General features: G+C 45.0%; 1 protein-coding gene and 2 long non-coding RNA genes across 7 annotated transcripts; 1 reads left to right on the top strand and 2 right to left on the bottom strand.

Annotated features, from left to right (window-relative positions):
* Positions 1–53: 53 nt before the first annotated feature.
* Positions 54–5,735, bottom strand: trim25l (tripartite motif containing 25, like). The gene is made up of 16 exons (XM_088400152.1): positions 5,030–5,735; positions 4,393–4,488; positions 3,541–3,774; positions 3,294–3,453; positions 3,081–3,113; positions 2,957–2,989; positions 2,834–2,884; positions 2,694–2,750; positions 2,585–2,626; positions 2,451–2,510; positions 1,914–2,093; positions 1,727–1,807; positions 1,607–1,642; positions 1,464–1,532; positions 997–1,062; positions 54–735 (listed from the first exon to the last, which is right to left on the bottom strand). Exons 1-16 carry the CDS (start codon positions 5,630–5,632, stop codon positions 161–163), a joined length of 2,376 nt encoding a protein of 791 aa, XP_088256278.1. The 5' UTR covers positions 5,633–5,735; the 3' UTR covers positions 54–160.
* A 3,317-nt stretch (positions 5,736–9,052) lies between these two features.
* On the top strand, positions 9,053–12,446 carry LOC148402097 (uncharacterized). 2 transcript variants are annotated; one of them, XR_015857273.1, is made up of 6 exons: positions 9,055–9,154; positions 9,266–9,323; positions 9,404–9,858; positions 10,148–10,259; positions 10,360–11,532; positions 11,597–12,443. It is a non-coding gene; the product is annotated as an uncharacterized LOC148402097 (long non-coding RNA). The 2 variants fall into 2 exon arrangements; XR_015857272.1 differs by having other exon boundaries at positions 9,053–9,154; positions 9,404–10,259; positions 11,597–12,446.
* Positions 12,447–15,194: 2,748 nt separating this feature from the next.
* Positions 15,195–20,973, bottom strand: LOC148402096 (uncharacterized). Of its 4 annotated transcripts, none has more exons than XR_015857147.1 (8): positions 20,866–20,973; positions 20,699–20,756; positions 19,763–20,618; positions 18,498–19,662; positions 17,370–18,433; positions 17,214–17,282; positions 16,307–17,143; positions 15,195–16,051 (listed from the first exon to the last, which is right to left on the bottom strand). It is a non-coding gene; the product is annotated as an uncharacterized LOC148402096 (long non-coding RNA). The 4 variants fall into 4 exon arrangements; XR_015857146.1 differs by having other exon boundaries at positions 17,214–18,433; positions 19,763–19,874; positions 20,164–20,618; positions 20,866–20,969; XR_015857148.1 differs by having other exon boundaries at positions 17,214–18,433; positions 19,763–19,874; positions 20,528–20,618; positions 20,866–20,968.
* Between the last annotated feature and the right edge of the window lie 2,850 nt (positions 20,974–23,823).

Genomic DNA, 23,823 nt, shown 5'->3' with positions numbered 1-23,823 from the left:
GATTCATACTGATGAATGTAATGTGGAAAATAAGTATCAATTGACATACAGTATGTGTTGAACGATAACTTTATACAAAATACTCAAATACAGGGGTGTGTAATAATGACACCCCTGTCCTGCTCAACAGGATATAAAACACATTCTTAGGTATCGACATTCACATGGGACACAGCTTGATGCTGTCAGAGGTGGAGCTGAATTGTCCACGTGCAAAATCCAAACCCACCCCGACTCCGCTGCCCACCCCAAAGACTGCATAGAGGGGCTGGGTAAAGTTTGCCCGGAATGTGTGAAGGTGCGTCAGGCTCTCGGCCACGCCGTAGAACGCTAGCGTTCCATCGGACAAATCCACAAAGATTCCCAGACGGGGGGAGTAGGTGACCGGGATGTCCCTCTTCTCGTTGTCGTGCAGCGCTGAGCAGCAAGTGTCGGAAAGCTCCAGTGTCCACGACTGGGCGTTGTAGCCGATTCCCGCCCTGGCGTCCGAGCCCTTCCTGCTCAGGGATGCGTATGCCACGCCCATGGAGGAGCCTCCGCCTCGCCACTCCACCTCCCAATAGGAACGTTGCGAGTGCACCGGGGTCCCGCACATGACCTGGGTCCAGCCGTCAAAACGTTGGGGGGTGTCCAGATAGGCCGCCATTTCCCCTTGCAGGGTTGCCTTTGTGTTGCCCTCGGAGAGAATCAGGCGACGATGGGCGCTGTTTGGATCAAGGGTGAAGTTCACAGAATCTACGGGAGAGAGAGAGCGAGCGCAAGAGAGAGGGAAAAAAAAAGTGTCCTTGACTTTCAGTTGCTGGTTTGTTGTCTGCACAGTCCGTAAAGTGCTAATTGTCCATCCACATTGTCATACAAATGGCCTCTAAAAGAAATTTTCAAGTCTGCAAAAATCCCAATTAGTGCTGAAAATGTCCACACTTTTCTCCACTTGTACAATATCATGCAAAGGCATGATGTGTGGTGGCTCTATTACCAGGTACAAATGAGACTTACATTGCAGGAACTCTTCCCTTGCCCTCGGTTCTGGAGCCTGAAAGCTGGCAAGGCTAATTTCTCTTACTGATGGCAGAAAAATATAAAAGATGTCAGCAAAAAATGCCCAGATGATGGTGGCCACAATCTAGCTAAACAAATTTTAGGAGTTAGTGGTACAATCATTAATTTCTATGTGCAGAATATTCTTATTATTCGGGTGTGCTGCAGCCTTTTTCAGCTGACTGTGGCCAGTAGGCGGGGTACACCCCAGCCAATCGCAGAGCCCCAATAGACAAACACCCATTCACACTAATAATCACACTGAATGACAAACAAGCTCAATCAAGCTTGCAAACTCCACAGAGGAAGCTTGAAGGCCGAATTCAATGTGTGGCGGGCGGGTTAACCAGTTGAGCACCACCTACATAAATTCATAATGTAATTACTAACTCATTTCAGACAGATTGCTGTGTCATTTCACTCACACGCAGGGAAAGCAGGAGTGTGATTATTGGCAGTGGGGGCGGGTGAGTCCAAGAACAGACCGGGGTTAACTGTAATGACAAAACAGATGGGATCTCATTCAAGTGATCAAAGTGGATTCTGGCTAGATATGACTGTATTTTACCTTCTACTGGTGTTTCAGACACGGTTGGCAGCCCCCCTGTGAAAGAGGAGCGCAACGTTGCATGATTAGATGTCAAGGTTGCATCAACAACAATGAAAGGTGAAGTCTGAGGTTACGTGCCTGCCAACGCTGCGGTCGCTACAGGTGTGTTGCCACGACGCGACCGGAAAATGCTGCTGATTGATGACATGCGACTAAAAGCTGATCAGACAAGACAGAAAAAAGATGTACTTTTTGGGTCAAATTTGAGCAGGTTTGACTTTTGACAGAAATCATAATGCCATTAGAGAACAAAATGATTTTGCACCTCCGGTGGATGCTGGCGCGGGAGCAAGCGTCTGGGTCGGGTTCGGGCTCACTGGTGCGGGAGTGGGCGGAGTAGCAGGGACACCCTGACTCTGACTGGACCTGTTCCACAGAGACGGGGATCCTCTCCGGCTTGGAGTCGGGCTGGGTCTGGGGCTTGGTCTGAGGTTGGCCTCCCGTGCTGTTGACAATGATAACAAAAGTCATCAAATAAAATATTTATTCAACAGCACTTTTTTAAAATTACTTAATTATGATTTCGTCACTTTAAACCCTAACTTAAAACTCCTAAACCTGAGCGTTAACCCTTACCCACCTAACCCCTAACTCTGACACCAACCCTAACAATAACCCTAAGCCTAGTTTGAAACCTTAACCCTTGTTTGAAAGCAATCGGCTTGTTCTTGACTGCATGGTATCGAAGCACGTAGGACCTGGGCAGATTAGATTGACATAGCAACGCATAGAGGCTGAAATGTGATTGGACCAAAAAAACAAATAAAGACAATAGGCTCTTGAATAAAACTTTCAAACCTACTTGACTCTCTTTCATCTCGGCCCCTTCTGTCCCATGGCCTGGGTGACCTCTGCGCGACCTCTGCAACAGGAAGGAGGCATGATCCATCACATTGGCTGTTCTCCCTAACATTTTCAAATGAACAAAACCCTCACCTCGTGACGTGTCTCTGCTCCTCACATCTTGACCTCTAATGCCTGCAAGAAAGATTGTTTCCGGTTTGAACACCATGAAGCACACAAACACTTTGGTGAATGGCATTACCCATTAGTCCTCTTCTGTCAGTACTTCGTGACGTAACTGAGATACTTGGTGATGACCCTGTGGAGCCATTTGAGTATTTTTTATGTGAATTCGGATGATGACGATCTTTGAACTTGGACAGAAAGGGATGAGGGTCATACCTGTCGAACGGTTGTTTGGATTCGCATTTCGTGATCCAAGGGCTGAAAATACTGGAGTGGAAAAAAACGGATTGTGGTCATTGTAATGATGTTGTTGTTTTTAACATGCAGAACACAACTCACGTTTTAGGAGGCCACTTCTCTGATTACGATTGGCTGCATGACAACAAAAACACACGATTAGTTCTCTCACCATGTGACTTTTATAGAGGTACAATCCTTTTATTTTTAATAATTACATTCTTACCAGCACCCAGTGTGAATAACGTTGTCTCATTGACTGTAAATAGGGAAAACAAACATGGTTTAAAAAAAAAAAAAATCTGCGGATACGCTGGCTTCTTTACACAGTCCAAAAACATGCATTTAAAAAAATGGATAACTGTTAATGACTATTTTCATTTCCTTTTAAAGTTTAAAATTTTGAATCCTGTCCATAAGATGTGCGTTTGATCCAAACCTTTTTTGGTGATATTGCCCAGCTCCAAGTTGCACATGTCCTCCACTCGCTCCCTTAGGTCTAGGATGGCTTCCCGCACAGGCTCAAAGGAAGCGTCAAGGTTGACCTGCACGGCTGGAAGGTCTCCCGACTCGAGTGGACTGCACATGGTGTCATACGTCTGAAAGGAATTGTGCAACTCCAAATCAATTTGGCCTTTTGTAAGCAGAGAATGCCATTTTGGCCCTGAAGTAAGTACGCCTCATACCTGCAGGTAGTAGATGTGATCCTGGCATTGAGCTAGGTCCTTCATCTGAGTCTCCCTCCTCTTTAGCTCCTTGATCTCTGTCTCCAGATTATCAGTCACCTCCTGGGCTTGCTCCATCTTCTCTCGGCCGACCTCATCCAGCAACTCTTCTAACAGTTCCTGGAGTCTCTCCACCGAGTGCTGAAGCTCCAACAGCACCTTCTCTGAGTCGGTGTGAACGCGGTCTGCAGAGCGCTGTACGTGAAGCATGTAAGTACGCCCCATCAAGTATGCTGTCATGTTGGGGGAATTTTAACTTTTACACAAAGTACCGCAACATAAAAGAAATATTTTGCTCAGCATAAGGCAAATTTTGAACATTGACCAGTAAATAAAGAAAAGACAAAACTATACTTTAGTAAAGATTAAATTAAAATTATATTTAAGTAAAGTTTTGAAATGTAGTGAAAGTAATTATTAAAGAATTATTGCGCAATCCCTCTAGTTACAGTAAATAAATGTCATGGTTTTTGGTTTGTTTGTTTGCCCCCAAAATAGGAAAGTTATTTTCTCACAATATATGTCAATAATCGTTTGTGTTCCATGAGTGAGGTTGGTTTTGAAATACAGCCTGTTTTCTCTCTATTTCTTTGAATTTGTGTTAAACACAACATTTAGCTGCCATCTAGAGGCTGAAAGTCAATTTACACCTCAGTTAACCCAGTCCAACCCAGCGGCGTCTGGAAAGCGGACTTAAAACCGATGATGATGATGATGATGATGATGATGATGATGATGATGATGATGGGTTAAACAACATTGGAAAAAAGTCTTGCCTCCTAGCGGGAACACTATTACTCTTTCAGATCCTACCTTCATTCCGTCCATCATCTTCTTCATGTCCTTCAGCTCCTGCTGTCTATCTTTGAGCTTCTTCTGATTTTCCGCCTGCATCTCAGAAAGCCCTTTCTGTAGTCGAGGAGTATGATGAATGAACGAACAGGAATGGTGTTAGGAATGTACTAAACCAGGCAGCTGAGTATACAAAAGTCCAGGAGTCTCTAGTCTAATGCAATGATTCTCAAAATAAGATCCTGAAGCCTTAGCTTGAGGACTTGCATACAATTGTTAAATTATGGCATCAGTTTGGAAAATCGTTTGCCAATGGTATGTGGAAGGGCATGCCAATAAAACAAGTATACTAAACCAGTTAGTGCACCCTCCCTTAGCTCCACCGAACTGACAGCGCTGACATGGCTGATGTATCATCAAACAAATCTGACATTGTATCTACAATAGGCATACAATTGCAGGAATAAATTCCTATTTTTGCAGAGAATAAAAGGTACATTTAGGGAAATGAAGGTGTCTTTTCCAAAATGAAAGGTATCATATATCTATATAAAGTTGTGTTTTGGAAATACACTTGTGTTGTTAGAGAGAAGAAAAATTCATGTCATAAAATTACAACTTTATCTTGCGTTTGTTCTTTTAAGTTGTTCAGTCTTACCTCTTTGTCCATGCGTTCAGCCTTCGTGGACACGCTCTCGTGGCCTTTGTGCAGGTTGCTCGTGCACAGCCAACAGATGAACACCTTGCATTGGCGACAGAAGAACTCCTGCAGGTACTTGTGCTGAGTGCAGATCTTCTCAGTCAAGTTCCCTGTCGGCGCAATCAGCTCGTGCTCTCTCAGGGCCTTGGTGGTCTGGTGAGGCTTCAGGTGGCTCTCGCAGTACGAACTCATGCACACCACGCAGGTCTTGACCGCTGCCTTCTGCTCTCCTTTGCACAGGTCGCACTGCACAACCGAGGAGGGGAGAAGCTTTTGGGATTTTAATTTGATGCTTTTAGAGACCTCAGATCTTGGGATTCCTCTGCGGAGCTGCTCCACAGCTTCAGCCAGCATGGTGTTTCTGGAAAGCGAGGGCCGAGGACAGAAAGTCTGACGGCACTGGGGGCAGCTGTAGATACCCTTGGAATCATCCTTGCTCCAGTAGTCCTTAATACAGGCCATGCAGTAGCTGTGCCCGCAGGGAATGGTGACCGGATCGTTCGGGAGATCCAGACACACGGGGCAGTTGAACTGCTCTTCTGTCCACAGTTTATTACTCATGGTCCAACAAGCGAATAGAAAGCAAAAAATGGTAGACAACCAGTGAAATCAGGAGTTCCTCGCAATCACAGTAGGAAATATCTAGTCGGTTGAAAGGGCGAGAGCAGGGAGGGGCCTGAGCCACCAGGCAGGTCGAGCGGGTACAAACGGGTGTCGGTGGAAAAACTGTGACATAGGTGAAGGAAGCAGTAAATCCTTTCATTGTGTCTGTGAGCCAGAGAGACATAGTGTGAGATTGATTAATTGAACCACAAAAAACAGTATTTGGAATTCACGGTTGAGCATAAATATCATCGAAAGGTGAAATTCCTGTCGAATCAATTCAGAGATTTTTTTTTAAATACACTATTCACATTTGAAGATAATAGTAGAAAATGTGCAGATTGAGAAAAAAACAACATGCAGGGAAAGACAGTTTAGTGAGGTGAAGGATTTTTTTTCTTTTTTTTTTGTAGGCTAACCCGACAGAAAACTTGGGCTTTAGGCTGGCGTCGTTGCATAGAACATCTCGTTATCACTGCTTGGAAAGATCCTGTATATTTCTCCAGCTCAAACACATAAAACCCCTTTTCACACTGCACTTTATTTTCTTTGTTTTTCACTCAGTTTTCTGGTGCAAGCTTGCTCATATTTAATAATGCTTGCATAGCTGCCAACCAGGAAGTAACAGGAAGGCTTTTCCTGTTTTGATGCTGTTACCATTCTGAAATCATTTGGCTAGCTTCTCTCTAGTTGGATGCTTCTGATATCACCATGACGCTGGTATCGAACGTAACAATTTTAAATTCAAGGTGACCTACTCTCATGTCACTCGTTTCTTGTGCCTTGGCAACAAATATACAATCAATGGATGTATCAAAGTCAACTTGCACCTTGCTTAGTGCAGTGGGAAAAGGCCTGAGGAGAGGAGCATCTATTTTTCCAGGTGAGAGTAGGCAAGTTGAGTTTTTCAGTTCATATGACTTCAACCAGTAGGTGTCGGTAATGCGCATTGAAGCTGGTGCCACCTCGCCGTAAATCAAAACGAAGAAGAATATGACGTAACTTCCTGTTCACGAACGAGTCGTGAATTGCATTTCCCGTTCACCGACTGAACGGATCTGTGAGTGAACGAATCAGTCAGTGAGCGATTTGCATTTCCAGTTCATCGCGAGAACGGATCAGTGGGGAAACGAATCCTGACTTTCTCGTTCGCGAACGAGTTAATGGGTCAACTGCCTTCCCGTGCACCAACGGATCAGTCAGTGAACGTGTTGCGTCTCCCTCCTGGCGTGCACTACGTAAGCCACAATGTAGATTTACGATTTGCCAAGGAAAGAAAGAACCACTCACTGAAACACCACTTCTTTTATGCGCGTTTTCTCCAAGCTAACGGCTAACTATTGCATGAAGGGATGCGCCGTTATGCAACAACGGGGAGATTATGCTTCTCTTTGGGTAATCTTGATTTTGTAACACGTATAGTAGTTTTTAAATAACCTGTATGCATATATACCCCTAAATATTGTTATCCAATATATCTACTGCAATTTCACATTAGATTGCTGGTCTGAAATTTACTTGTTTTACTATTATTATTTTAATAAACGTTAAAACTTGTCTTGTGTTTCATTCCTTGTTTTTATTTTTTTGGGCATGAAAACAAAAATCTGACATTTGGTTAACTGCTTTACATGACAATATGTATGTGTTTTACGTTGTGTAATGTGTGTTGTGTCCCCCAAAATAAAGAGCAAGTAGTCAAATACACATTCTTGACACGTACAAAAAATACATTAGGTACACCTGAAAATGGTGGTGTACCTAATGGAGTGTCCGTGTGACGTCATAGATCAACCAGCCAATTAGGAGGTGAGGGTGGGTGTGGCACTTTTCACTTTCACTTAAACTAATGAAGTGGCCCGTGACTAGGTCCTCATTGACACTTTAATAGGTACACTACACGAGGTAAAAAATAAATAAAGGGTTAATTGCACAATAAAACCCATTTATACAGATTCTCACACCTGGGATTGAACCAAATTCTTACGGAGCATCACTAACCAGTCGGCTATTTCGACTGGGCAAGCCTTGGTCGTCTGCACTGTTTTGTACTAGTGACGTGCATTCCAGTTAAGTGAATTGAATCTTTAGAATCGGTACCTATTGTAGTTTCCATGAGGTGTACCTAATAACAGGCCACTTTATTGGGGAAATATCATGGTCAAAGGTCGCAGGTGTCAAGCTCTAGCCCTCGGTGCCGCGTTCTAACATGTTTTCCAAGTGACCCTCGTTAAGCGCAGGTGCGTGAAAACTTTTAGCTTCTTTCACGTTCAAAAGGAGCTAAAAGTTTTCACGCACCTGTACTTAACGAGGGAATCACACGGACACTCCATTAGGTACACCGCCATTTTCAAGTGTACCTAATAGCAGGCCACTTTATTAGGGAAATATCATGATCAAAGGTCACAGGTGCCAAGCTCTAGTCCTCGGGGCCGCGTTCCAACATGTTTTCCAAGTGACCCTCGTTATGCGCAGGTGCGTGAAAACTTTTAGCTTCTTTCACGTTCAAAAGGAGCTAAAAGTTTTCACGCACCTGCACTTAACGAGGGAATCACACGGACACTCCATTAGGTACACCGCCCTTTTCAAGTGTACCTAATAACAGGCCACTTTATGAGGGAAATATCATGGTCAAAGGTCACAGGTGTCAAGCTCTAGTCCTCGGGGCCGCGTTCCAACATGTTTCCCAAGATTCCCTCGTTAAGTGCAGGTGCGTGAAAAGTCGTGTCATCGTGTTTGTCGCATCATTGTGTGTGTGTGTGTGTGTGTGTGTGTGTGTGTGTGTGTGTGTGTGTGTGTGTGTGTGTGTGTGTGTGTGTGTGTGTGTGTGTGTGTGTATCACTACTGCAGTGTAGTGTTGGCTCGTGAGTGAACGATGGGTTCAAAAGAACGAATGTTTTCAGTGAACGAGAGTGAACGAAAAGATCTAAAGATCTTTGTAGCCATGAGGGAAAAACTTGTTTGGACCCGTTTGAAAATCATTGATTTGATATGACTCAAGAATTGTCTCTGTGCGACGGTGTGGTGTTTCTTAGCAACTGACTTGAAAATGAGTCGACGAGAGCACTGCAACTGCGGCAGAATTTTTGCAAGAACAATTCATTTTAGGATGAACTCTCGATACAAATATTTTCATTTGATTGAAGGCAATGGCGTTAACCACTCGACCAGAGCCTGCTCGGAAACCAAAGGAGATTTGGTCATATTGATAGGGTATCCTCCATCCAAACATGTTCGGTGTTGAAAGTTTCAACGGATAGTCCGAAGCAACCCGTTCCACAGTAGTCACCATGACAGGCGACCACCTGGTAGCGTCAGTGTGCCGAGCGCCGTTGGACGATCAGGAGAAGAAAATTTGAATCGACGGATGTGACGTCAGGGCTTTAGGTCAATTGAAGACAGGTGTGCTCGCTCAAGGGGAGTTATCATATGCAGGTGCCACCGAGCGCGGGCCGGCGGCGACGGCGGACGGTTTCTCAGGTAAGCGAGCATGCTAGCAAATGTTTGTCGTCTCCTGCCGTTTCTCACGACGGCACGCTTTGTTTCTTTTTCTCACAAGCCTTTTTTTTTTTTTTTTTTTTTTTGTCGCAGGATTGTCGTACTCTCGTGACTCGGCAACGTCACGTCCACCGCGACGGTGGGCCTGGAGGTAAATTGTAGGCCGCAGGCCATTTAGCCCGTGAGCAAATGTTTGCAGTTTCTTACGATGCCATTTATTATTTCTTGCAGGATTTTCGCTGTCTAGGGAGTGCTTGAGGTTCCGGCACGGCACGACACGGCACGCCACAATCCACTTTGCGTCGCGTCGTTGCGCGTTTTGGTGGTATTTTAAATGTCTTTCGCGGTTGTTTTTTTTCATGCTGGCCAGCATTTTTTTCATTAGTCTGTCTGTAGACGGTTCGTAAATGACGCCGCCGATAAACGCGTCTTTGTCTGACTATAGGAAATGTTAGTTTGACTCTAGTCAACTTAACCATTGTTTAAATAATTTTATATGATGCGTGTGCCATTTCCGTGTCATGCAAACTGGTGAACGCAACGTATATGTTACGTCATGTCCAAATTGGACCAAATCCATTCAAAGATGGCGCCCGCCCGCTCTCGTTCCGTTACGCAACAAACATTTGCGCGGCGGGTTATTTTCTCCCATCTTGGACGCCGCCAACCTGGATCATCTGTCCAATGTGAGGGGAGTTGATGAATGATGAAATTAAAATATGAATTATAATCCTGAATAATTATCATAATTTACTACAATGTGATGATTATATATTTTTTCAAATGTAAAACTCTACTTAGAATGTATCAAATTCAAATATGAACTAAAATTTTGATCAATTATCATAACTTACTACAATATATTTTTTTTCAAATGTAAAACTCCTAGTATGTATAATTGTTGGTAAAAAATCATGGCATTGGCACTCGACTCAATGTCTATTTTTGTTGCAATCATTTGCTTGTCTTTTGTAGCACTAAAAACTGCCGCCCAGCCAGCATCCTTCTATACAAAGCAAGCAGGAGGCTCTTGAAGGAGCCCTTTCAGTGATGTTGAGGACACTGAGGAAGAGTAGTCCTAAATCAGGTGAAAACCTGTTTTTGTCAAGTTTCAACTTCCCAACACACAATGGTTGTCGAGTTTTAGCTTCCTAGCACACAATTAATGGCTGTCTGTGTTTTTGTAGGCTGCAAGAGGAGCCGAATGGGACAATTCCATATGAAAAGGCACAATGGCCTATCCAAAGGAGCCATGGCCTATCCAAAGGAGCCATGGCCTATCCAAAGGAGCCATGGCCTATCCAAAGGAGCCATGGCCTATCCAAAGGAGCCATGGCCTATCCAAAGGGAGCCATGGCCTATCCAAAGGAGCAATGGCCATGAGCAAAGGAGCAATGGCCATGAGCAAAGGAGCAATGGCCATATGCAAAGGAGCAATGGCCATATGCAAAGGAGCAAAGGAGCAATGGCCATATGCAAAGGAGCAAAGGAGCAATGGCCATATGCAAAGGAGCAAAGGCCATATGCAAAGGAGCAAAGGAGCAATGGCCATATGCAAAGGAGCAATGGCCATATCAAGTCAAGAATCAAGCATCGCGCTGCAAAAGTCGACGTGTGCGGATCATGTGCCCAGGAGGGGGCAGTGTGGTTGCCTTTGGTTATGGGTGCACGACGGAAAGGTTGCAGGTGTGGACAGTGTTTAGGGCTCTGATGGTTGGTCTTGCTTTCGAGGTGCGCTGTGGTTGTGGCTGGTCTGGATCCAGCGTTGTCTTGTGCTTGGTTGCCATTGACGGCCCACTTGGGGGAGGACGTGGTTCCGTGGATGGACACAAAACTGAACTTTGACGTGGAGCTGAATGTCCAATTTTGCCATACGACTTATACCACTGTGTATCTTTTTCTAACCTGCCACTGTCGTAGTTGCTGCCTTCTTTGTTCTTTCCCCTCGGTGTAGGGTGGCGTCGGAGCGAGCCGATCCCGAATGTCCAATTTTGCAATTTGACTTGACATTTTCTTTTTCTAACCTACCACTGTTGCACTTCCTCTAACCCTAACCTACCACTGTGGTACTTGTGTCCTTTGTTCTCCCCTAGGTGTTGGAGCGAGACAGTCACATTGTGTCTTTTTCCAACCTAGCACTGTCGTGCTTGATCGAAGCCTAATGTACCACTGTGCGTCCTTTGTTCTCTAGGTGTAGGGGGCGGTGTTGGGGCGAGCCGGTCCACGGTGAAGACTTAATGATGTGAGCAGCGCCCAACTCATTGCATGTTCTACCTTTTGCAGGCCGGACGCAAAAGGGGGGTGCATGGCCCGATTCGACCCGGTGACCGTCACCAAGAGTACCTAACCGCTGTGATCAAGTAAGCAAGTGACCTACAACTTGGGGTGCTCTTTGAGTTTCTAACATTGTTTCTGTTTGGGCAGATGGCGACCGGGACGCGACACGATCTGCTCAGAGGTGGACGGACCGCTGTGGCATCGCTCTGAAGTAGCAGAGTTCTGAGGGAGACCCGCTTCCCTGGAGGCGTCGACCTGCGCAGCTTCAGCATGTGAAATGGATTTTTTTCTTTTCTTTTTAGTTCACACCGGCGGTGTCCAAATGTCTGTTTGAGGGCTGCGTACTGAATCAAATTGACAATTCTTTGACACAAATTCATTAACTCAATCACAAAATGTTGCCATTCATATTTTGTGCTACAAAGCAGTGTTGCGTTCATTCGTGTGGTGTGTTGATCAAGTTGGCCTGAGGCTACCATTTGGACACCAATGGTGACGTGTGTAGGGCTGCACCTGGATTGGAAAACCGTCATATGGTGGTATAGGTCGTTGACATGCACTTTAGGAAAACAAAGATTTTTTTCTATTCATGTGGCAAATGAAACATGTTTTCTGGCCTCCTAACTATTTGTAATGAGTTTAGAAGATAACAAGTCATTGATGCAAGTTAAAGTTAACTGGTCTAAGTGATGTCATTGCGATCAAATAGTTCCTCTCCATCCTAGAATTTTGCACAATTTCGCTCAATGCTGTGGTCTGGCCCAATACTGCCATATCGTTGGTATTCCAAAATGTTGTGCAGCCCTCATTGAGTGCCAAACGCGCAGCGACGGCAAGCGCAAGCGACTGCAAGCGCAAGCAACCGCGCAGCGACGGCAAGCGCAAGCGACGGCAAGCGCAAGCGACGGCAAGCGCAAGCGACGGCAAGCGCAAGCGACGGCAAGCGCAAGCGACGGCAAGCGCAAGCGACGGCAAGCGCAAGCGACGGCAAGCGCAAGCGACGGCAAGCGCAAGCGACGGCAAGCGCAAGCGACGGCGCAGTATATACAGTATATATACTGTATATACTTTATACAGTATATATATATACTGTATATATATATATATATATACAGTATATATACTGTATATATATATACAGTCTATATACTGTATATACTTTATACAGTATATATATATATATACTGTATATATATATATATATACAGTATATATACTGTATATATATATATATATATATATATATATATATATATATATATATATGTATATATATATATATGTATATATATATATATGTATATATATATATATATGTATATATATATATATATATGTATATATATATATATATATGTATATATATATATGTATATATATATATATATATATATATATATATATATATATACAGTATATATATATATATATATATATATATATATATATATATATATATATATATATATATATACAGTATATATATATATATATATATATATATATACAGTATATATATATATATATATATATATATATATATACTGTATATATATATACAGTATATATATATACAGTATATATATACTGTATATATATATACTGTATATATATATACAGTATATATATACTGTATATATATATACTGTATATATATATACAGTATATATATACTATATATATATATATACAGTATATATATATACTGTCTTTATGTAGGGGGCGGGGCTTCACCCCGCCCCCTACCCTACTGTCTTTTGTAGGGCAGGGGGCGGGGCTTCGCCCCTACCCTACCCTACCCTACCCTACCCTACCCTACCCTACCCTACTCTACTGTCTTTTTGTAGGGCAGGGGGGCGGGGCCAGGGGCGGGGCCATTTTGATGGGGTCCCGCCCCCATCGAAATGGCCCCGCCCCCTACCCTACTGTCTTTTGTAGGGCAGGGGGCGGGGCCATTTCGATGGGGGCAGGGCCAGCTGCGTCGCCCCGCCCACTTGCAGGCGGGGCCACACTGGGCGTTTACACATAAATAAATGCGTCGACATGCAACCTATATGCATGTATCCAGACGCTTACAAAAGTGGGCCGGAGAAAGTTCCCACCGCTGGGATCGAACCAGGGCTGTACGGCGCATGAGGCCGTGTCACGAACTGGTCGGCCAGCGTGACATGGCAGCTGGCGGCCGCAAGTTCTCTTTTGTACTTACCCAGCGCGCGTGGAGCGCAATATTGAACGAATAAGAATGACTCGAAGTGAAAGCGGGGTCACTGCCGAGCTCGCCACGCTTGGCGAGTGGCTCCGTCGCTGCGCTTGAACACCTGAGATCCAGGGTTCGATTCCCCACCCCTGCTGCCTGCGCCGCCTGCGCCGCCTGCGCCCCCTGCCGCCTGCTCCCAGTGCCGCCTGCGCCGCCTGCTCCCCGTGCCGCCTGCGCCTACTACCCCCCCCCCCTATGAAGGAGGTGACGTTTGTCAATACTCCCTCCTTGGAGCAAATATATAATCAATAACTTTTTTAAGCTTTAGTAAGTTTTTTTTAACTTTTAACTTTTTGTAACTTAATATTCTAGGCTGTTCTAAAACACCATCTGGTATGCTTGATACACATTAGAGGTGTAAAAAAAAAAAACATATTCCGTCATTTATTTCATATGGTGTACCGGCACAAAGGTTTGCAGTGCTGAGGACATGAGGAGACCTAGAAGGAAGCATTGGGAGCTTAAGATCAGGGGATGCTTTGACAGTAATTGTCAATTTTTGTCTATGTGAAGCCCTTTGAGACTGTTTGTGATTTAGGGCTATACAAATAAACTTGACTTGACATTGCTGATGTATCAATGCCCGAGCGATTAGGCACATGGACGGGCAACCCCCAGCCTCGGGTTCGGATACGGCATTGCTCAAATTGGCAAATCTTAGCAAGCTACAGAAGACTTTCTGCATCACATGAATATTTTTTTAGCATGTGGTTTGGAAGTTTATTATGCAAATGAATTTGCTTGCTTTGTACATTTTAGAGACACGCACATTGGCGAGATAGCGGCAGTACTTATGTGTATTAGGTTGCTTTGGGCAGAACAAACCGCAAAAGACAGGTCACATTGATCCAGCTGTCTAATTGGGGCGCCTATCATTTGTAATGTACTTAAAAATTTAAATTAAAATTGTTAAAAATTATCGCATACCGTTAAATAGAGCATCGGACAGGTTGAGGCAAATATCTAGCATGTGGTTTAGACGTCTATCATGCAAATGAGTTTTTGTACTTTTAACACACATGCACACTGGCAAGATAACAGTACTACTTTATTTCTTAGGTTGTTTTGGGCAAAACGAAAGGTGCATCGCATTGACCCAGCACCAGACAGGTTGAGGCAAATATGCTGCTACTCGGTGGCAGCACTTGGAATTCATCTAGCCTTTCTGATATGGTCAATTTCATAAGGATCCCGGTATGAATAAGACCACTCTGGCCTTTACTTCACTCTGAACTGGGTGGTACAACCCAGTACATGTGCCGAGGCTGGCCGTGTAGTTACGCAACTCTGCTTTGAATTGAAAGCTAAGGTCCTGGAAGTTACACGCTATGTTTATAAATTCAATTGACTATAGCAGCAACCTGGACTGGACAGCAACAGCCTTTTTTGTAGTCAAACAGCCAATGAAGACATCAAGCCCTGTAACAAAACATGCAATAAGTTTCACATTCAAGAGCAGCACCATTGATTGAGGCACATTGCGAATGATGACTGACACCAAAGTTGACTTTATTTACAAGACCACCAACAGGAAGCAAACACACCACTGTTGATTTTATTCACAAGAATGCCCACATGATGCATGACGATTCAAAACAAACCAAAAAATGGCTCTGACTAGACTCAACAGCTTTTACTCTTACAGAAAAATGTACCAACATTTTGCAAGATTCTGAGTTCGGTGGCCATTTTAAAGCAGGGTTGCCAAAGATGACTTACTGATCGCAACAGAGACCGTATGTACACTTGTCGTTTGCATCTATGGGTGTCTGGCTACTTGGCTTTTGTCAACAATTTAGAATGCATGCAGCTTTTCTTTGTGTAGTTAAAAAAATAAATAAAAAGCCTGACACTGTATATTTAAGTCAATTTGGTTTCAGCCTAACTTTACAATTGTCTTGTCATTGAGAATGTCTCAAATGATTCCAGTTTGTATGCACGATAGACTGCCAATGCCAATGTTTAAAATGGACCACTTGAATTCAGTTCACAGTTTAATTGCAGTTCAGTGGTACACACACAATTACAGTACAAACAGTTCATTTCATGATTAAAAAAACAACAGTAAAACAACAATATTGCAAAATGACGCGGCGCTGAGAGAAAGAAAGCGGCATCATGCAGATAGCCAGTGTGCACACCCAGTGAAAAAGTGGAGGGAGGGAGGGAAGGAAAGAAAGGACAAAAGAAAAAACGCAGTCATACTCTCCTTAAATGCTGGCTGGGCGCTTTGCCCTCGCCGCATCCGCACCCGTCCGTCTCGTGTCGGCCGCTCATCACGGGCGAAGGTTGGCTCCCCCCACGGCCGGTATTCGACGTTTGGACTCATCCTCCGCCTTGTGCCACTGCAAAAAGAAAAACGGCTCTGTTGCATGCGGTTCACTTCTGTGGACGTACTCATTACCTGTCTATTAAAGCTTGCTCCTATTTTAAGCTCCCTTCATTAATAGCGTATGCACACATGAATGTTTTTGTTTTCTTTTTATGTCTGTTCCTATATGAAGAATTCAATGCTTATAATTTCTTTCTTTGTCGTAAAGTGCTTTGAGCTGCATTTCTTGTATGAAAGGTGCTCTACAAATAAAGTTTTTTATTATTACCCTCTGGTCCCGCGGTCCTGTCCAGTCCCTCTCTGTGCAGGCACTCGTCCGATCCAGTGCCCCAGCAATCCTGAAAGGCAGACATATTGTGTTGGTTTTGGCAAGGGGAAAAATTCCACTAGCACCCCCCCAACCTAGACTAAGGTAAGTTTGAATCAGGTAACTAGCGGCACGCACGGGCTGGCGCATGTCTCATACGGCCCTCCCGCATTGGAGCAATCCGGGTTATGAAATGTTTAACCCCTTACAAAAAGGGAGGGAGGGAGGAAGGGAGGGAGGGAGAGAGCGAGAGGAGATGAAAAGAGGCTTTGGTGCGCACTTAAGCGCAACCGGCCAGTTCCCCCTGAGTAGAGCTGGCTTGGCCCCGAGAGGAAAAAAAGAGGAAAACGTGACGTCACGGAGAGCGTCACGGAGAATCTCCTTGTCCTCGACACCGTCGACGACACTGGGACCCAGTCTGGCAGACATTATACCCTGGTATTCCACAAAGGGCAAGGTATAGCCACGTTCCACCCTGAGTGCACCAGGCCATGCAGGTACTGCCGGGCGCGTTGGAGAAAGAGAGCGAGAGAGAGAGAGAGAGAGAGGGGGGGGGGGGGGGAGGCAGGGGGTGTCTGCTTTGCCGATTCGTATCTAGAGGGTCACAGCAACCCAAATGCCCGTGCGTGCTACTAGTTACCCTATTCAAATAGACAGGGGTAGGGAAAGCACAAAAGAAAAACCAAAGTCATACTCCCCGAAACACTGGCTGCATCTGCACCCATCAGTCTCGTGTGGGCCGCTCGTCACGGGCCAAGGTCCGGGTCTGCTCCGGCCGGTGTTGGACTCGTCTTCCGCCTCGCACAAGTGCAAAAAGACAAACGGCACTCAGTTGCATGCGGCTCACTTCTGTCAACGTACTCATTACCTGCCCCCTCCCTGGTCTTGTGGGTGCAGCCCAGTCCCTCTCGGTGCAGGCTGGCGCTCGCCCCATCCGCTGCCAGGTGAAAGGCAGAAAAATAAGGAAATCAAATTAAAACCAACAGTGTGTACACTACGCTTGCAGATTGGATTGCCATGTCACCGCCTCTGGCCAGCCTTGGCCAGTCGTGCATCAGGCTCCTCTTCAACACTTGGCGACTGCTTTCTTTGGGTGATTCCTTCCTTTGCACCCCGCTCACCAATCGCGGGTCTGGTGGCCTCCGTCCACCGGCTCTTCGTTTCATACATCGTCTCTTCCACCTTGCAGGACAAGCACAAAAGTCTCGCTGCGCCGTCGCTTGCGCTTGCCGTCGCTTGCGCTTGCCGTCGCTTGCGCTTGCCGTCGCTTGCGCTTGCCGTCGCTTGCGCTTGCCGTCGCTTGCGCTTGCCGTCGCTTGCGCTTGCCGTCGCTTGCGCTTGCCGTCGCTTGCGCTTGCCGTCGCTGCGCGGTTGCTTGCGCTTGCAGTCGCTTGCGCTTGCCGTCGCTGCGCGTTTGGCACTCAATGAGGGCTGCACAACATTTTGGAATACCAACGATATGGCAGTATTGGGCCAGACCACAGCATTGAGCGAAATTGTGCAAAATTCTAGGATGGAGAGGAACTATTTGATCGCAATGACATCACTTAGACCAGTTAACTTTAACTTGCATCAATGACTTGTTATCTTCTAAACTCATTACAAATAGTTAGGAGGCCAGAAAACATGTTTCATTTGCCACATGAATAGAAAAAAATCTTTGTTTTCCTAAAGTGCATGTCAACGACCTATACCACCATATGACGGTTTTCCAATCCAGGTGCAGCCCTACACACACGTCACCATTGGTGTCCAAATGGTAGCCTCGGGCCAACTTGATCAACACACCACACGAATGAACGCAACACTGCTTTGTAGCACAAAATATGAATGGCAACATTTTGTGATTGAGTTAATGAATTTGTGTCAAAGAATTGTCAATTTGATTCAGTACGCAGCCCTCAAACAGACATTTGGACACCGCCGGTGTGAACTAAAAAGAAAAGAAAAAAATCCATTTCACATGCTGAAGCTGCGCAGGTCGACGCCTCCAGGGAAGCGGGTCTCCCTCAGAACTCTGCTACTTCAGAGCGATGCCACAGCGGTCCGTCCACCTCTGAGCAGATCGTGTCGCGTCCCGGTCGCCATCTGCCCAAACAGAAACAATGTTAGAAACTCAAAGAGCACCCCAAGTTGTAGGTCACTTGCTTACTTGATCACAGCGGTTAGGTACTCTTGGTGACGGTCACCGGGTCGAATCGGGCCATGCACCCCCCTTTTGCGTCCGGCCTGCAAAAGGTAGAACATGCAATGAGTTGGGCGCTGCTCACATCATTAAGTCTTCACCGTGGACCGGCTCGCCCCAACACCGCCCCCTACACCTAGAGAACAAAGGACGCACAGTGGTACATTAGGCTTCGATCAAGCACGACAGTGCTAGGTTGGAAAAAGACACAATGTGACTGTCTCGCTCCAACACCTAGGGGAGAACAAAGAACACAAGTACCACAGTGGTAGGTTAGGGTTAGAGGAAGTGCAACAGTGGTAGGTTAGAAAAAGAAAATGTCAAGTCAAATTGCAAAATTGGACATTCGGGATCGGCTCGCTCCGACGCCACCCTACACCGAGGGGAAAGAACAAAGAAGGCAGCAACTACGACAGTGGCAGGTTAGAAAAAGATACACAGTGGTATAAGTCGTATGGCAAAATTGGACATTCAGCTCCACGTCAAAGTTCAGTTTTGTGTCCATCCACGGAACCACGTCCTCCCCCAAGTGGGCCGTCAATGGCAACCAAGCACAAGACAACGCTGGATCCAGACCAGCCACAACCACAGCGCACCTCGAAAGCAAGACCAACCATCAGAGCCCTAAACACTGTCCACACCTGCAACCTTTCCGTCGTGCACCCATAACCAAAGGCAACCACACTGCCCCCTCCTGGGCACATGATCCGCACACGTCGACTTTTGCAGCGCGATGCTTGATTCTTGACTTGATATGGCCATTGCTCCTTTGCATATGGCCATTGCTCCTTTGCTCCTTTGCATATGGCCTTTGCTCCTTTGCATATGGCCATTGCTCCTTTGCATATGGCCATTGCTCCTTTGCTCCTTTGCATATGGCCATTGCTCCTTTGCATATGGCCATTGCTCCTTTGCTCATGGCCATTGCTCCTTTGCTCATGGCCATTGCTCCTTTGGATAGGCCATGGCTCCCTTTGGATAGGCCATGGCTCCTTTGGATAGGCCATGGCTCCTTTGGATAGGCCATGGCTCCTTTGGATAGGCCATGGCTCCTTTGGATAGGCCATGGCTCCTTTGGATAGGCCATTGTGCCTTTTCATATGGAATTGTCCCATTCGGCTCCTCTTGCAGCCTACAAAAACACAGACAGCCATTAATTGTGTGCTAGGAAGCTAAAACTCGACAACCATTGTGTGTTGGGAAGTTGAAACTTGACAAAAACAGGTTTTCACCTGATTTAGGACTACTCTTCCTCAGTGTCCTCAACATCACTGAAAGGGCTCCTTCAAGAGCCTCCTGCTTGCTTTGTATAGAAGGATGCTGGCTGGGCGGCAGTTTTTAGTGCTACAAAAGACAAGCAAATGATTGCAACAAAAATAGACATTGAGTCGAGTGCCAATGCCATGATTTTTTACCAACAATTATACATACTAGGAGTTTTACATTTGAAAAAAAATATATTGTAGTAAGTTATGATAATTGATCAAAATTTTAGTTCATATTTGAATTTGATACATTCTAAGTAGAGTTTTACATTTGAAAAAATATATAATCATCACATTGTAGTAAATTATGATAATTATTCAGGATTATAATTCATATTTTAATTTCATCATTCATCAACTCCCCTCACATTGGACAGATGATCCAGGTTGGCGGCGTCCAAGATGGGAGAAAATAACCCGCCGCGCAAATGTTTGTTGCGTAACGGAACGAGAGCGGGCGGGCGCCATCTTTGAATGGATTTGGTCCAATTTGGACATGACGTAACATATACGTTGCGTTCACCAGTTTGCATGACACGGAAATGGCACACGCATCATATAAAATTATTTAAACAATGGTTAAGTTGACTAGAGTCAAACTAACATTTCCTATAGTCAGACAAAGACGCGTTTATCGGCGGCGTCATTTACGAACCGTCTACAGACAGACTAATGAAAAAAATGCTGGCCAGCATGAAAAAAAACAACCGCGAAAGACATTTAAAATACCACCAAAACGCGCAACGACGCGACGCAAAGTGGATTGTGGCGTGCCGTGTCGTGCCGTGCCGGAACCTCAAGCACTCCCTAGACAGCGAAAATCCTGCAAGAAATAATAAATGGCATCGTAAGAAACTGCAAACATTTGCTCACGGGCTAAATGGCCTGCGGCCTACAATTTACCTCCAGGCCCACCGTCGCGGTGGACGTGACGTTGCCGAGTCACGAGAGTACGACAATCCTGCGACAAAAAAAAAAAAAAAAAAAAAGGCTTGTGAGAAAAAGAAACAAAGCGTGCCGTCGTGAGAAACGGCAGGAGACGACAAACATTTGCTAGCATGCTCGCTTACCTGAGAAACCGTCCGCCGTCGCCGCCGGCCCGCGCTCGGTGGCACCTGCATATGATAACTCCCCTTGAGCGAGCACACCTGTCCTCAATTGACCTAAAGCCCTGACGTCACATCCGTCGATTCAAATCTTCTTCTCCTGATCGTCCAACGGCGCTCGGCACACTGACGCTACCAGGTGGTCGCCTGTCATGGTGACTACTGTGGAACGGGTTGCTTCGGACTATCCGTTGAAACTTTCAACACCGAACATGTTTGGATGGAGGATACCCTATCAATATGACCAAATCTCCTTTGGTTTCCGAGCAGGCTCTGGTCGAGTGGTTAACGCCATTGCCTTCAATCAAATGAAAATATTTGTATCGAGAGTTCATCCTAAAATGAATTGTTCTTGCAAAAATTCTGCCGCCGTTGCAGTGCTCCCGTCGACTCATTTTCAAGTCAGTTGCTAAGAAACACCACACCGTCGCACAGAGACAATTCTTGAGTCATATCAAATCAATGATTTTCAAACGGGTCCAAACAAGTTTTTCCCTCATGGCTACAAAGATCTTTAGATCTTTTCGTTCACTCTCGTTCACTGAAAACATTCGTTCTTTTGAACCCATCGTTCACTCACGAGCCAACACTACACTGCAGTAGTGATACACACACACACACACACACACACACACACACACACACACACACACACACACACACACACACACACACACACACACACACACACACACACACAATGATACGACAAACACGATGACACGACTTTTCACGCACCTGCACTTAACGAGGGAATCTTGGGAAACATGTTGGAACGCGGCCCCGAGGACTAGAGCTTGACACCTGTGACCTTTGACCATGATATTTCCCTCATAAAGTGGCCTGTTATTAGGTACACTTGAAAAGGGCGGTGTACCTAATGGAGTGTCCGTGTGATTCCCTCGTTAAGTGCAGGTGCGTGAAAACTTTTAGCTCCTTTTGAACGTGAAAGAAGCTAAAAGTTTTCACGCACCTGCGCATAACGAGGGTCACTTGGAAAACATGTTGGAACGCGGCCCCGAGGACTAGAGCTTGGCACCTGTGACCTTTGATCATGATATTTCCCTAATAAAGTGGCCTGCTATTAGGTACACTTGAAAATGGCGGTGTACCTAATGGAGTGTCCGTGTGATTCCCTCGTTAAGTACAGGTGCGTGAAAACTTTTAGCTCCTTTTGAACGTGAAAGAAGCTAAAAGTTTTCACGCACCTGCGCTTAACGAGGGTCACTTGGAAAACATGTTAGAACGCGGCACCGAGGGCTAGAGCTTGACACCTGCGACCTTTGACCATGATATTTCCCCAATAAAGTGGCCTGTTATTAGGTACACCTCATGGAAACTACAATAGGTACCGATTCTAAAGATTCAATTCACTTAACTGGAATGCACGTCACTAGTACAAAACAGTGCAGACGACCAAGGCTTGCCCAGTCGAAATAGCCGACTGGTTAGTGATGCGGGCTCTTGCTCCGTAAGAATTTGGTTCAATCCCAGGTGTGAGAATCTGTATAAATGGGTTTTATTGTGCAATTAACCCTTTATTTATTTATTTTTTACCTCGTGTAGTGTACCTATTAAAGTGTCAATGAGGACCTAGTCACGGGCCACTTCATTAGTTTAAGTGAAAGTGAAAAGTGCCACACCCACCCTCACCTCCTAATTGGCTGGTTGATCTATGACGTCACACGGACACTCCATTAGGTACACCACCATTTTCAGGTGTACCTAATGTATTTTTTGTACGTGTCAAGAATGTGTATTTGACTACTTGCTGTTTATTTTGGGGGACACAACACACATTACACAACGTAAAACACATACATATTGTCATGTAAAGCAGTTAACCAAATGTCAGATTTTTGTTTTCATGCCCAAAAAAATAAAAACAAGGAATGAAACACAAGACAAGTTTTAACGTTTATTAAAATAATAATAGTAAAACAAGTAAATTTCAGACCAGCAATCTAATGTGAAATTGCAGTAGATATATTGGATAACAATATTTAGGGGTATATATGCATACAGGTTATTTAAAAACTACTATACGTGTTACAAAATCAAGATTACCCAAAGAGAAGCATAATCTCCCCGTTGTTGCATAACGGCGCATCCCTTCATGCAATAGTTAGCCGTTAGCTTGGAGAAAACGCGCATAAAAGAAGTGGTGTTTCAGTGAGTGGTTCTTTCTTTCCTTGGCAAATCGTAAATCTACATTGTGGCTTACGTAGTGCACGCCAGGAGGGAGACGCAACACGTTCACTGACTGATCCGTTGGTGCACGGGAAGGCAGTTGACCCATTAACTCGTTCGCGAACGAGAAAGTCAGGATTCGTTTCCCCACTGATCCGTTCTCGCGATGAACTGGAAATGCAAATCGCTCACTGACTGATTCGTTCACTCACAGATCCGTTCAGTCGGTGAACGGGAAATGCAATTCACGACTCGTTCGTGAACAGGAAGTTACGTCATATTCTTCTTCGTTTTGATTTACGGCGAGGTGGCACCAGATTCAATGCGCATTACCGACACCTACTGGTTGAAGTCATATGAACTGAAAAAGAACGAGTGTAGTTGTCTTGTTAGTTGTATGAGTTGTTCCCACGGGATGTTGTGATATAGAGAAAAATGTGCGTTGCCGATGTCAACATTACCGTGTGTTTACTTGATTGTTTTTTGTTAGTTGTGTATGTTATTGAAGTAAAAAAAACAACAAAAAACAACCAAACAACGGATCAGTGTGTGTCAGGGGGACGATTCGTTGAACGATTCGTTTGAACGAATCTTTTGCGTGAACTGATTCTAAAGATTCAGTTCACTTAAATGAACTGGAATGCACATCACTATGGTGCAAGTAGATTAATTAAACCCTAATAAAACCAAATGTGTATTATATTAGCCATTTCAGTTATATTAGATCAAATG

This window comes from Syngnathus floridae, chromosome 2 (assembly GCF_059516105.1).
Source record: "Syngnathus floridae isolate MCC-2025c chromosome 2, RoL_Sflo_1.0, whole genome shotgun sequence".
In the NCBI taxonomy this organism is placed as follows: domain Eukaryota; kingdom Metazoa; phylum Chordata; class Actinopteri; order Syngnathiformes; family Syngnathidae; genus Syngnathus; species Syngnathus floridae.
This window is presented reverse-complemented; position numbering and strand designations above follow the sequence as displayed.